This window comes from Lutzomyia longipalpis, chromosome 2, assembly GCF_024334085.1.
Source record: "Lutzomyia longipalpis isolate SR_M1_2022 chromosome 2, ASM2433408v1".
NCBI lineage: Eukaryota > Metazoa > Arthropoda > Insecta > Diptera > Psychodidae > Lutzomyia > Lutzomyia longipalpis.
Genome location: NC_074708.1, coordinates 22,439,114 through 22,452,583, shown reverse-complemented (window position 1 = coordinate 22,452,583; position 13,470 = coordinate 22,439,114). Strand labels below are relative to the sequence as shown.

General features: G+C 33.9%; 1 protein-coding gene across 2 annotated transcripts in view; it reads left to right on the top strand.

Moving 5' to 3' along the window:
• Positions 1–252: 252 nt before the first annotated feature.
• LOC129789673 (opioid-binding protein/cell adhesion molecule homolog) overlaps positions 253–13,470 on the top strand; it is a 54,589-nt gene continuing 41,371 nt past the window's right edge. For both annotated transcript variants that reach the window (XM_055826672.1, XM_055826671.1), the window contains exons 1-2: positions 253–1,070; positions 2,150–2,476. In XM_055826672.1, the coding sequence (XP_055682647.1) occupies positions 2,392–2,476 (85 nt within the window). In that variant the 5' untranslated portion in view covers positions 253–1,070; positions 2,150–2,391. The remainder of the gene's footprint in view (positions 1,071–2,149; positions 2,477–13,470) is intronic.

Here is a 13,470-nt window from a genome sequence, read left to right as displayed (position 1 = left end):
CCCGGGGTGTATGTATGTGTGTAGGCAAAAGCATATTTTTCTAATTGCAACCGAGTCGGTTAATTTAGTTGACTCGCAACCACGGTAGAAAGCAGCCAGAACCTGAGGAAAGCTCCCGCTAACTTGGAGGGAACTTTTTGAAGAGTTTCCAAGTTGACGAATCCATAGACACTGTTTCTTTTGTGTTTCCCTTTAACACTATTTTCCTTTTTTTCCCATTGTGTGCCACGCGACAGAAACAGTAAATCATCGTTGGAGCTTTTATCATTTAAAATACAAAATGACTCTTGAGACAAAAGAGCGGATTCACACGCTTTCATTAATTAAAATGCATTTGCATAAGCTTGTGCCGTCACAGTTGAGACGATAGAACTTGAAAGAACTGTGTGTACATTCGACCACTCTTCGGAAAATTCATCATTTTGTGGAAAGTCCTTTTTTTCTCACTGGGATACCAACTGTGTGGCATGATGCAGACTTGTGTGCTGTAGTATTAAGTGTTTGACACTCATTGGAGCAAAGACAAAAAATACATTTTAGAAGGAAATCCATGTGAGAAGTGTGGGAGGGTGCACAGAGCGAAAGAATAAAAAAACAGGCCGTGTGGGAAAAGCTCGTTGCGTTTAACTTTGTGGCGGAAGTGACTTGAAAGTCCTGTCGGAAGTGGGCAAAAGACACTCACTCACATAGTTCCAGGCATTATATCGCGGGTGAGGTGGAAAATAATTTCACCAAATGGAATATTATTATTTGTACTCTACAAGTCCATTTACTCTATTTGTGCGGCATCAGCACGAGGGGGTGTAAAAATAAACCCCCAAACAGTGAGTGGAAGGGCCAAAGGAGGGAGAAAAAATCTTTATTACGATGGAAAATAGAGTTTCGTGACAGTTGGTAATAAACAGAATGCTGAAGTGAGAATTACCCAAAAGCCCCTTTTGCCGAAAAGCACCCCCCCAAAAATCCGCATGTGAAAGTGGAAGTGAGACGAGAAATCACAAGAGAACACCAAGAGAAGAAATTGCTGTGCTTTGGTGTATCGAAGTGAATTGTGTGAGCAGAGTTGGAAGGTGATAATGAATTGTAATTGATAGATAGGATCATTGCAATGCACTCAGACAGATATTTGGCATTAATTTACGAGAGTCGTCTCTATGAATATATTGAAGTTAAATGTTTTGCTACATTTATCCCACTCTAATTGCATTCAAAATGCAAAACCGTCTGATTTACTCAATTTACTAAATATTAACAATTACAAATGATTTATTAGACTTTGATGATTATTAGTTAGGGATTTTGGTATATTATGTATCGTTATTGGATGCATTAGTGACTGTCAATTATCTTTTTTTTTGTTTATAATCCGTACATGTTTTTTTGTACCACCACTGGTTGACAACTCCAATTGTTAAACTGATAAGAAATTTAAATCTAGCTTAAAATTAGGAATAAAAACCTTGCTGTTTCGAAGGATTCTCAAATTCAATAAAAACATAAAATAAAGTTTTTTGCGATTTTTACTTAAATTTAAAATAATTTATTATCAAACTCTTACTCTTGGTTTCGTGTATTATCTTTAAAAATTTATTAAACGAAGCTACTAGAATTAATAACTTTTGACAATTTATTTGAGAAATTGAAGCATTTGACTTTTCTCCTTATTATTCAAACATTTGAACTTTTTATTTTATTACGTTTGATTTTTTTTCAAAGTTTGATATTTTAATAACTTTTTCCAAAAATTTATAGGTAGGTACCAAAAACCTTTGACTTCTTATGCTCTTTTTTTTTTTTCTTTTGAAAGATCGATTTCTTTTCAACGTTTACGTTTCTTTTCTAAAAGTTTTTTTTAAAAAAAAATTTTATATTATAAAAAAAAAATTTTTGACTTAAAGAAAAACTAATCTGTTTGAATTCCTAGTGTGTTTTTAGACACGTATATGTACCTAAGAACCTAATGATTTAAGTTTTACTAATTAAATTTTAAAATAAATTGTCAATTGATTTTTCCCTCAATTGTATTTCTTAGTAGTTTATTCAAAATTTGTTAAATAATTTTCAATTTTTTAGTTTGCTAAATGAAGTCTTTTATTTATGCTATGTGATCATATCATTTGCAATATTACATTTTCTATCTCTTATCTAGAAGCCAACCAACTCTGTTTTTGTGCGTGAACATTGATCTAAAAAGGAAAAAAAAAGTAGAGTGTGGGAAAGACTTTGTGTGTGCCCATCATCCTCCTCATGAGCCCAGAGTGCGAATTGTACAAGGGACTGAGCGTCAAAACCACCCAATACGATCATCATCCACCCCCTCATCGAAGGGTGACGACTACCTTAGTTTGAGCATCAAACTAACGACCCCGAAGAAAGACAAGGAGGGACGCTATGAGAGGGCTGAGTGAAATATTTTTTGCACAAACTCTTTTTCTACTTAATGGAATTTTTATGACCACAATACACGGAGACGAAGGTAATAATTGTATATAAATTTGCAAAAAAAAGAGTGCCAACTCGTAATTTCTCATATCTAATGGTCCCCATTTGCCATTGTGCGGTGGCCCATGCAAAGAAAATTGCCTCGAATTGACCTTTTTCTCTACCTCATACCCCCATGAGATTATCATGCATTTCCTCTAATTTAAGCCATAACCTCCCATGTCAGCCTAGTTCCCTATTCTTGCCCCTTTAATTTGCTTGTATACTATATCATAAGGAATTTCCAATAAAATTCCCTCCTGGGGTTATGCAATTTTGAGTGAATGGCTATGAATGCGCTCCCAGGAGAGAATTATTTGGGTGTTGTACTACAAGATATTTGAGGTCAGGGGTATGGAAAATTCCCCCGAGACCTAATCAAGAAGTTTCGTCAAGAAGATTTTTACATTATAGAAGTTCTCTCATCTCATCTCTGTGCACAACAAAGTATAAACATGAGTAGGATGCCATCAAATAAAACCAAACTATTTCCTCCTTAGAATCCTTTTGAATTTATCTATTCATTCTATGTGCGGGAATGATTCCCATAGAAACAGGCAAGACTAATAAATTCCTGCGTATTGAACTTTCAAAGGCAACCAAATTGAATAGTTTTTAAAATTCGACATGCCCATTGCACACTCAAAATGTCTGTTATTTTGCAAAATTTCTCAACAAATGAAATTACTCTTGTACACGACATTTTCGTTTTTCGTGCACATAAAACAAAGTAATAAAATGCATGGAATGATTCATAGTGGGGGTATATGCTAAAAGGATTCTCTATGCAACGACATGGAATTGTTCCGTTGAGTTTTCATGCAGGAATCATCAAGTAAAGTGATTTAAATTTGTCTATCCGGTGCTTGATGAACTTTCCTGAATTCTAATTCTTCGTAAAATGAGCGCAACTTAATTATTTCTCTCGTTCGGGAACATTTTCAAATTTATTTCATAATGAAATTTCGCATGAAAATCATTTTGGAAATAATTTTGGTTTTATTTATGGGAATTCAATCGCTTTTAATTTTATATATATTCTTTATGTTTTATTTGCTACACTGATCTTAATAATGAAAAGAAATTTTTAATGTTGTTATGCTACAATATGATTTAATTGTTCTTTATCCGCATCTCTTTGACTTTACTTTTTTTTTTTACATATTTTCCTATGAGAAATTATCTTCTTTTCACTTTGTGATTTCCACATAATTTTACCTTTACTGCTTCAATTTCAAAAATGATTCAAAACAAAACTTTAGAAAAAAGTCCTCCCGTTTGTTTCCGTATATTCATTTAGAAACATATTTGAAAAGTTCTCTCGCAGAATCCAATATTTATTTCCGTCGGATAAAATGTTGCAGCAGGAAATTAGTTTTCTGCACAAATAGATCGTCGCTAGAGAAAATTGGAGGAGCGCGTCACAAAGTAAAACAGAGATTTCGAAGTAAACTTTTAGATTGGTGCCTTTTAGAGAGGGTATCCACTGTGTGGGACCTTTATAATTGTTCTTTTCTTAACATTCTAGTGATGGTTTGTCTGTGTGCGAGATTATTAGCAAGAGAATAAAATGACGATTGGAAAATTCTCTTGTGATCTGAACTTTTTCTGTGTGGGGTGTGTGCTCCTTGAATTAATTGGGGGTGGAAAATGAAAATCAATTCTTATCGTCATGCCAAGGGTATCTTTTGAGTAGACTGCGGGGGTGGGTCTTTTCTTTCCAGTTTTGTGGGTGTAAAAGTCATTGGGGCATGGGATGGTTGAAAATGAAGAGGTTCCATCATTTATTTTGCCATTTCTTCCGTTTCATGGAGCAGAAGACGTGAAAAAGTTTGTGCAATAAAAGGCCCCGATAACAAATATTGATTCAAAAGTCATGGTGGAAGGTAATAATTCCACGGTCAAGTTTCTCTCAAGACGATTGTCACGAACATGATGTCTCCCCCCGTCCGCTCCGGATGCCAGGAGGAGAGAAAATTCCCAAACATCCCACCCGGAAAACGATCAGTGAGGTCGAAAAAGTAGGGTCGAAGTTTAAGAAGGAAGAAATGTTTTCTGGCAACTGCATGACTCCCATGTAATGGGCCCAAGATTAGGGGTGAAAATTTGTGACCTCTTCGCCGTCGGGACAGGCTGGGAGTTTTCACACACTAACACACATTCCCATTCCATGTGGGTGGGAAATTGATGAAACGGAAAATCCCGTGCAAGCTTCCCTACTATGCCCGAGAGGAACTCAAACCCAAACTCATACAAGGAGAATGATTTCAATCATTTAGGGAGGGAATTTTTTGGCATGGGATGGAAGTTGACGTTTAAATGTGGATCGCATTTATGTGATTTTGGTCAGAGGAAGTGATAAAATCAAATTTATTTATTTTTTCGTGTGTATACTGCAAACTCCCACTCCTTCCGTTATTATATGATATTTTATGATTTCCAACAAGGGGTCGTCTGTTTTGCACACCGCGCACATGTTTTCTCCTTCTTCTCACTCAACCTTTGATACACTAACTACCATTTTATATTAATTTGATGCGAGGGGATGGAAAATTTCTTTGGAAAAGTATTTAAATGGGCTGAAACTTTGAAGAAGAATCATTTAGGTTTTTTAGGGAGATTACAAAGAAAATGTTTTAGCTGTGTCGTTTCTCCTGAACATGTTCTTTTATTTTCACAAAATATGTAGGTACACAAATTATTTCACAAAAGAAAATTAACTATCGGTATATGTTTATGTACAACGATTTGTATATACAATACATATATTACCCTAAACAAGAACAATGCATTTAAATGCAGGTGCTGGAAAAGAACTTCCCAATAGGTTTTATAAATAATTCTGGCTTTGTTTCTGCTCCTAAATCTCTCCTCAACCGTGAAAAAAAACTTTCACTGCCCAGCAACCATTTGAATGAGTAACCTTTTTTGCACTTTTCACAGCATATACCAACCGTTAACAGGGCTTTCAGTTACGCTGAAAAATGCATCAGGAAAGTTCAGCGTTTAATTTGTTTGGCGGGAAGTATCTCTTTTCGCTTTGCAAAGCACAAAGTGACGAAAAAGCGTCAGGTTGGATGAAAACTCCGTTGGTATTTTAAATCCTCCCTATAAACTGTACGGAATATTATATAGTGTAGAAAGGGGTGAATATGACATTGCATTTTAAAGTTTTATTCTCAGCTACTATTCAATTTACCATATTTTCAGGAATCCGATGCAATTTATTTAGTTTTGTTTCTAATCATTTCATTGCATTTCTATTTACCCTAGTTTAGTAAAAAAAAAAGAATTTAACGTGAAAATAAAATACATTTTTGAAATCAAAATTAAATTCTTTTGCTGGCAATAAACAAAAGTAAAATATTGAGAAAAAAAAAGTTAAAAGCTGAAGCTTGAAATTGACATTTTTGGCGCTATTGATAACTTTTTGAACATTGGGGCGAGGATTTCTAGGTATTATTGTGTACAAAGTGAAGTAGAAGCGAGAGACATAACTTCTTGCCATATATACAACATTCTTGGAAAATCAGACTAAAGGGTGTGAGGAAACAAATAATGTTTCAAACAAGAGGGAAGACTGATAAAACTCCACAAAGATTTCTTGCACGAAGATTACTTCTTCTGGCAGGACTGTGTAGTAAGAAATAGCATCACAAGATGATAATTACCTGAGTTTAATTTCACGACAATCTCTCAAGAAATTCTGGCGTAAATCAAATATATGGAGAATGAACGAGAATGTGGGTGGAACAATTCCCGAGAGAGTTATGAAGAAAATCTTGTTCTTTTGCTATTGTGTGCTTTATTGACGGAAAGAGCTTTTTAAATTAAATGCCATGGGCTATTTTGATCTTTCTATCGTCCACCCACCCCCCATTCCTCTGCACCCCATCACCAAGTTTTATTCTGGCAAATTGTCGAGTCATTTCGTTACTTATAGCTCCTTCAATTTTCCCAAATGTGTTCACTCCGACACATTTTGGCAAGAGATATATTTGGTTTGCTGGGAAATTCAATCGGTTGAATTTCCGGCAATATTTCCGGACAGCTAAATGATTCCGCTGAAAGCTGCTGTTTCAACTAAATATTTTTCTTGCCTTATTTTAGGGTTGTTCCCTTTTTTAATAATCCATTTTGAGATCTCTATTAAAGATATTAAAGACCCATTGCCTAATAAGTTAGGGTATTTCGTGAAATATTACTTCTTTTTGCCTGTGTGGTTTATTTACGGATAAAGCAACGAAATATCCGATTTATTGCACTCTCTCAGCAACAATCCACAAAAGCATACTCAAAATCCCACTCAAACCACATTGCTTTAGAACTCCTCATAATGTTATTTATCCAATAAAATGTCTCCCCTTTTTCATTCCATATATACCCCTCTGTGTGTCTTTCAAAAATATGGGAAAGAAATGTGTCTGGGAATTTGCACGATAAAAAGCTGATATTTTACCCACTTTGCAGGATGTTTTACAGCACTGCCGTATATTTTTCTCCTCAAACTCGAGAGAATGAGGAAATTCCCTCAGCACCAAAGTTCCTACATTTACTTCTTATTCTTTTGGAAAATTTTTCCATGTGGCCATATTGCATTTGTGGAAAGAAAAGACTCAAGAAATGAATATCCTAGGGATATTTGTTAATAAAATAGATTTTCCCAATACAGTTACACAAGAACAATGTATAGAGACCCCCTCCAGTGCATTTGCCAACCGAGATAATTTATCGTGGAAATACAAAGCAAATTGTTTCTTTTTTTATTATAGAGATTTTTCCACTTGAGAAAATGTCATGGAAGTTATGGGGTATGTATACTTGGGACACATATACGAATATTGCAGAGTAAAGGCAGAGCACAGCGAAAAAAGTGCATTAATTGATCGTGGACAATGTGCATAAATTTTGCATAATTCCGAGTACAACAATTATTTTTGCTGGAAAAGCCTTTGAATGTAAATTGAGTGAAATGTGAGCGTGCAGAAAAAGCTTCTCATGGTGCGCGAGGAGAAAAAAGTTCAAAAGGGGAGTGAAATTTTAATGTATTTCTGGTGTTTTTGTCAAGTTTCATTGTCATTTATTTCACCTAATTTTTCCAGCACATAGTCTCACTCTGCGGGGTGATTCAGTGAGGGTAAAATTTTTAGTTTTTTTTTAAATATATACAGCATCATCATTCGTTGGTGGAGTAGTCAAATAGTAAAATGACATGGTGCATTTCCGCCACCACATGTATACTCCAAACAAATATTATACACGGGGCAAAAGCAACATGAATACAGCTTAATGTTCGTTGAGAAAATTGAGAAATTTTTTAATCTCACTTGAACTCATTTTCCAAGACAATTTTTCAATCTCATTCATAAAAAAAACTCAATCACAATTTAATTAATTTCTGCAGGCTTTTAAGATAATTGCCCCATTAAAGTGAAAGCTTCAGGGATAATTTCTTGGCAATTGGAAGTTTGTAAATTAACCAGCAATTTTTAGATCATTTAGATTATGGAATATCACAATTAAGAGTTTTTTTTTACAAAATAGGTAAAAAATCTATTATAGAAGAAATGTGTTGATTTTTAAGTTAGAGATGTGTTGAGTTAGTTGGTCTGTTTTTTTCCCAATGAAAAGTAAAAGCTAGTTCTATACACGGTCAATAACAATATTTATCTACTTAGACACCATAGCTTACGAGTTCTGGTGTTAAAAAATCCAGTTAAATAAAAATCTCAGTTAAAAAATCAGCTTTACCCTCAAATGCATCCATTTCACTTGACTCTCTGTGACATTTACTCAGTGACTTGCGATTTTGCAACATTTTATTTGATTTTCGGGGGGGTATGAGGGGGATAGATATGTTAACCCAGAAAATCATGAAAATGCGCGCTGTGATCCACCTTTTTGTATCCCGCTGCGTTCAAAATAAAAACGTGGTTGTGAAAGGAGAATTTTTATTGAGACTCGGGAACGAAATGTAATTTAATAATGCCAATAAAATTCCAATAAATAAGCGTGGAGTATGATGCACCGTCAAACGAATACCATGGGGTGAATTTTTATGGCAAAGCTGTGCGTGAAGTGAAATAGGAAAATCAGGGTGAATTCTTTTCTGTGTGGTAGTATGAAAAAGAAAAGATATTTTTTGTTATGTATTGAGTTTCATTCAAGTCAATTTCACCTGTCTTTGGGAGAATTAATCGAAATTAAGAAAAGCCAGATTTGGAAGAGAATTATTCACAATCAATTGACAATCCATTTATTGGTTAATTCTTTTTCTTGTTTGCTACTCAATGATAATTGACTTGGAAATGTGGGTAGTTCATTTCTGTGTTCATCTCAATTCCAGTTAATTTAGTATTGTGCCAAATCTTATGGCATTTTACGTGTGGAGGTGTTGCGGGGGATGGTGAAAAAAAACATGGAGACAAATAGAAGCAACATGAATCTCTGTTTGACTCGTAATTAAACCCTCTTCTCTAATTACCGCCACTTCCGCATAGCGTTGCGCGAGGACTTCACAGGCAACGTTGGAGAATAAATAAAATCATTTGTCTCGGATGTCAAACAATTAAAAGTTGCCCCAGCTTCCGGCAAAAAAGTCAATAAGGCGCTCTCATTATCCACTTCCTTTCCTGAACCTTTTGTAAAATGCAAGATGTCTAGAGATAGGTGTTAATTATAATACTGCTATTTTTGAGTTTGTTTGCAAAATGATGTCGTTCAAAGGAAAATACGATAATATATGTATGTATATTGAAAGAAATTTAAGACAATTTCTCGTCATTGCATAAATTAGAGATTTATTTTGTAATACGAGTTAATTAATGATTTAAATTGGATTTAATATCTCGACATTTTCCAATATTGCCAAAATTAAAGAAAAAGGCATAAAAATTATGAGCAAGATGTTTAGGAAAATTAATTGAAAACTTAAAGAAATAAAATTTATAAGGAAACCAGCAGTGAAAACCAATTGTAAAGCATAAATTAGGAATAAATAATTTTATGAGGTTGAGCTCCTGTATGCAGAGTCATATGCATTTAATAGAATCACAGGTAAAAGCTCTGATATAGATTTTGACAGTTGTATGAGAAATGTGCATAAAAGCTTCACGATAAAAGCTATAAAACATTCAAACCATAAGTTTATCCCCTCTGTCTCATATTTCATCATACAATTTTTTTTGTTGAAAATATGCAATTCGAGTAGATTTGCCAAAGTTTTCTGCAAACACCGTACGTGTTTCACTCTCGGAATTCCCGCCAAAAGTTTTTATTCCTGTGAAATCTTTTTTTTTTACAAAAATAATTTTCTGATAATCAATATTTTCAAAGCTTTCAATATTAGAGAATGAAAATTATTTCAATTGAATTATTTTGCATAAAAAAGCCATATAAGAAGATTTTGCATGAAAATGACATCATCCAATTAGCCGTATAGTCGGATATGTCCTTAAGGCATATAGAGCGCATTCACATCCCTTTATCTCTGGGAAATTAAACTTGGCACAAGGTATTATCTCGATGGCAATTATATAGGAATTTCAGAGATTATACAAACCGTTCTTGCAAAACGAGCCTCATCCAGAAAAAATGAAATTAATAAATTGTGCAGCATATTTTTTTCTGATCTAGATATAATTAGCTTTTGCATATATATGTATTTTATATTAATTCTTTTTAGATCTCATTAATTAGCTGGAGTTTTCATTTTAGTGGGAAACGTATATAAAAATCAAAATTCTGTAGGGTTTTGAGCAATTTACTCAATATTGCATGAAAAATATTATGTAATAAATTTTTCTTTATGATTTCACAAATATCCAAAATTTTCCAACAAAAAAAAAGTTGCAAAGCTGCTCAAAAATCTGATATTAAGACAGACAGTATAAGAACGTTCTGGTGCAAGAGCAAATCATTAAATCGATTTTCCTTTTAATCCCAGTTCAGGATTAGTTTTTTCCCCCATTTGGTGACGGTTTCCCTCCATCGAGTTAGTGTGCAGCATCCCCATATTGAGCTCACGGTCAGTGCTTTTTGCATGGCTATGCAAAAATTTTCCCCCCACAAATCCCTATGAATTCTGTAGAGAATGAGACACGCGACGGGGCTGCAAAACTCCATGAGTGGTTTGGTGTCGACCGCATGATAGTTGGCGAAGCGATCCCCAGTGGAGCAATGGGGGTGTGGGATGGGATGTGTATATGTAGCGAAAAAAAGCTGTGGCAAAATTCACCCACAGCAAGAAGTTCAACGCAAGGCGATGGGTGCAAAAAAAAATCCTCGCACTGATGTCGAGCAGAAAATCTGTAACGACAAAATGAAGCCAAATTACATAAAAACTCACAGAACTTCCACCTTCTCGCCGTTTGCGCGTCAATTAAAAATTTCTCATTTACCCTGATGTTCTTTCCACGAGGGATAAACTTTTTTTATGAGAGATTTTTGCAAATAGAATAATCTTTTTTCATTTTGTGATTTTTTTTGTTAAACTATTAATCTGTAATTTGATAGTTTTGATAAAAAAATGTTTTTGAAATAGGGGGCTGATTTGAATATAGTTGAAATATTAATTAATATTATACTTATTATAGCAATTAATTGGTATTTCACATAAGTAAAAACACCTTCTATTTATTTTTTAAAATGGAAAATATAGGTATATTCTGTGCAGCTTCAATAAAGATATAAACATGTTTAATTAAAACTTATCCACAGTTTTCCTTGTAACTCAATTCAGTTTTTTTTTAAATATCACAGTGAAATAATAGACGGTCCATTGAATGAAAATAATAATAATTTTTCTCTCACGGGAATTAATCTATTATACTAAAAACACTCGGGCTGTTCATTAAAATTATCTACCCATTGGAATACATATTTTTTGTGTATGAATTTTTGAAGTCAATACTTATATGTGTGGGGATGAATTTTCGCAAATGTGCTTCCATTGTTTAATTTTAATTTGTAATCATTTTGTTATATAGCCAAATAAACCTCTGTGTTGGCAAATGGAAATATTATATACAGTGGAAAAGGGACTTTTGTCTCATGGAAAAAAAACTCATTCCGTCGAACTGATGGGTGAGCAATTTCTAAAGGCATATTGTTTTCATATTAATGGAAAATAAATTGAGGTTCAATTGATTATACACCAGGGAGTCTTTTTTGTATCTTTCTCACTATACCATTGTTACATTTCATTCGGCGAAAAAAAAACCACCCAAAATAAACATCTCTCATTTAGGGAAAAATGTTTATTCAAAGAATTTTACTTTTTTCGTCCATCATCCCAAAAAAAAGGACATGAATATAAGCTTCCCTAGGCAACGTGGTATTTGAAGAAAATCGATTGATTTTGTTAAAATGTTTATTAAAGCATTTTGAAAAGTTTCTTCTTTTTTATAGCAACAACAAAATGTTGAAAAATTAATGCAGGAAATTTACCCATACATGCCTTATGGAGCCCCCGACCCAGGACTGAATTTATCAAGCTTGAGAGTCGGAAGTTTTGTGCAAAGAACTTAAACTCTGTGTCGTACGATCTGGAAGATGTGATTTTTAAATTATTAATAATATTACACAGACTTTGCTTGCATTTTAAGTACACCTCATGAACTTTTCTTTGAAGAAAATCAGCTTTAAGGCTTAACGTAAAATTATTAGAATTAAGTATGTTTAATTCCATGGGGATTATAAAACTGAGAATGTCAGATGAAGAAGGTCAACTTGTTAACATTTGATAATATCCTAAATCGATCAGCCTTAGGTAATACCTACTATATTCTTAATAGACTCTGAAATTGAGTATTTCAGAGCTTTTCTAAATCCATTTATTTCCTCAATTAATTAATTTTTTTAAACAGATAAATAAAAAATAAATCGAAAGAGTTATTTAATATTTAATTCTTTTGGTTAATTTACTGCTGATTATGCTAAATTTTGAAAATTCTTTTTATATGGGTATATCATTATGTTACAGTACAACTAAACCACAAGCTTCAATAGAACTCAAAATGAGGTTTCGCAAATCATTCTCCTATTTTTGGTGCTATCAATGTTTCGGTAATGCATCCAATAAATCGCGAATAAAATTTATTGTGTGCGTGGTGCGAAGGATGAAAACGGAATATAGTAGGTATATCAAAAGGAGGAAATAGATAAATTTACGCTGTTTCTAACACGAAGGTTTTTTTTTTGCTTTCGTGTGTCCAAAAGACAGCAGAAAGCTTCTCAAGTTCATGACTTCCCAATTGTCAAATCGATTCTCCGGGTGCTATCAAATATTTTCTTTCATATTTCCGTTTCGGTTATTATTGTTGGAATTGAGCGTGTAATTTTCTTATGGCAATTTCTATCTGCTTTTCGTTCCACCCCCGCCTTTGCTTGGTGGTGTCTCTCCTAAACCATAAATTATTGCTATAGCACGACGCACACCTCAAATATCGAAAGACACAGCGAATTATTTCTTTTTTTTTCGCCTTACTTCTTGGCATTTCCTCGAGGGAAAGGCGCAAAGGAAATATTTTCACTTTCACCCCTCATGATTTTTGTGGTGTGTGTCATTTGTGGGTGGAAACGAGTGAGAAGCGCCAAATTTATTCGACATTATTGGCAGTATTAACCTCGATTACCTCAATTCCTTTCTCGTTTTTTTTTCTCTCTCTCTCGTCCCCTAAAATCCTCAACCCATCACCCCAAAAAGATTGTGAGTCATTCTTCATTGTCACAGGGTTTATTTCGCTAAATAAAATTCTCGATGGCTGAGAACATTTTACCATTTTATTTCCTATCTCGTTGAGATTTCCCTTCTGCACTCACATAATTTTTCTCTATTGTTTGCGATATATTGTGTTTTTTTTCGGTACGTATAGAGTCAAAGAAATTCTTTCAATTGACATCGTGATGGATTTGTTATTGAGTGTGAATGATGAATGTTATTTTATCCCATAGCGAATACCGTCCTTTCAATTAAAATTTTCACATTTT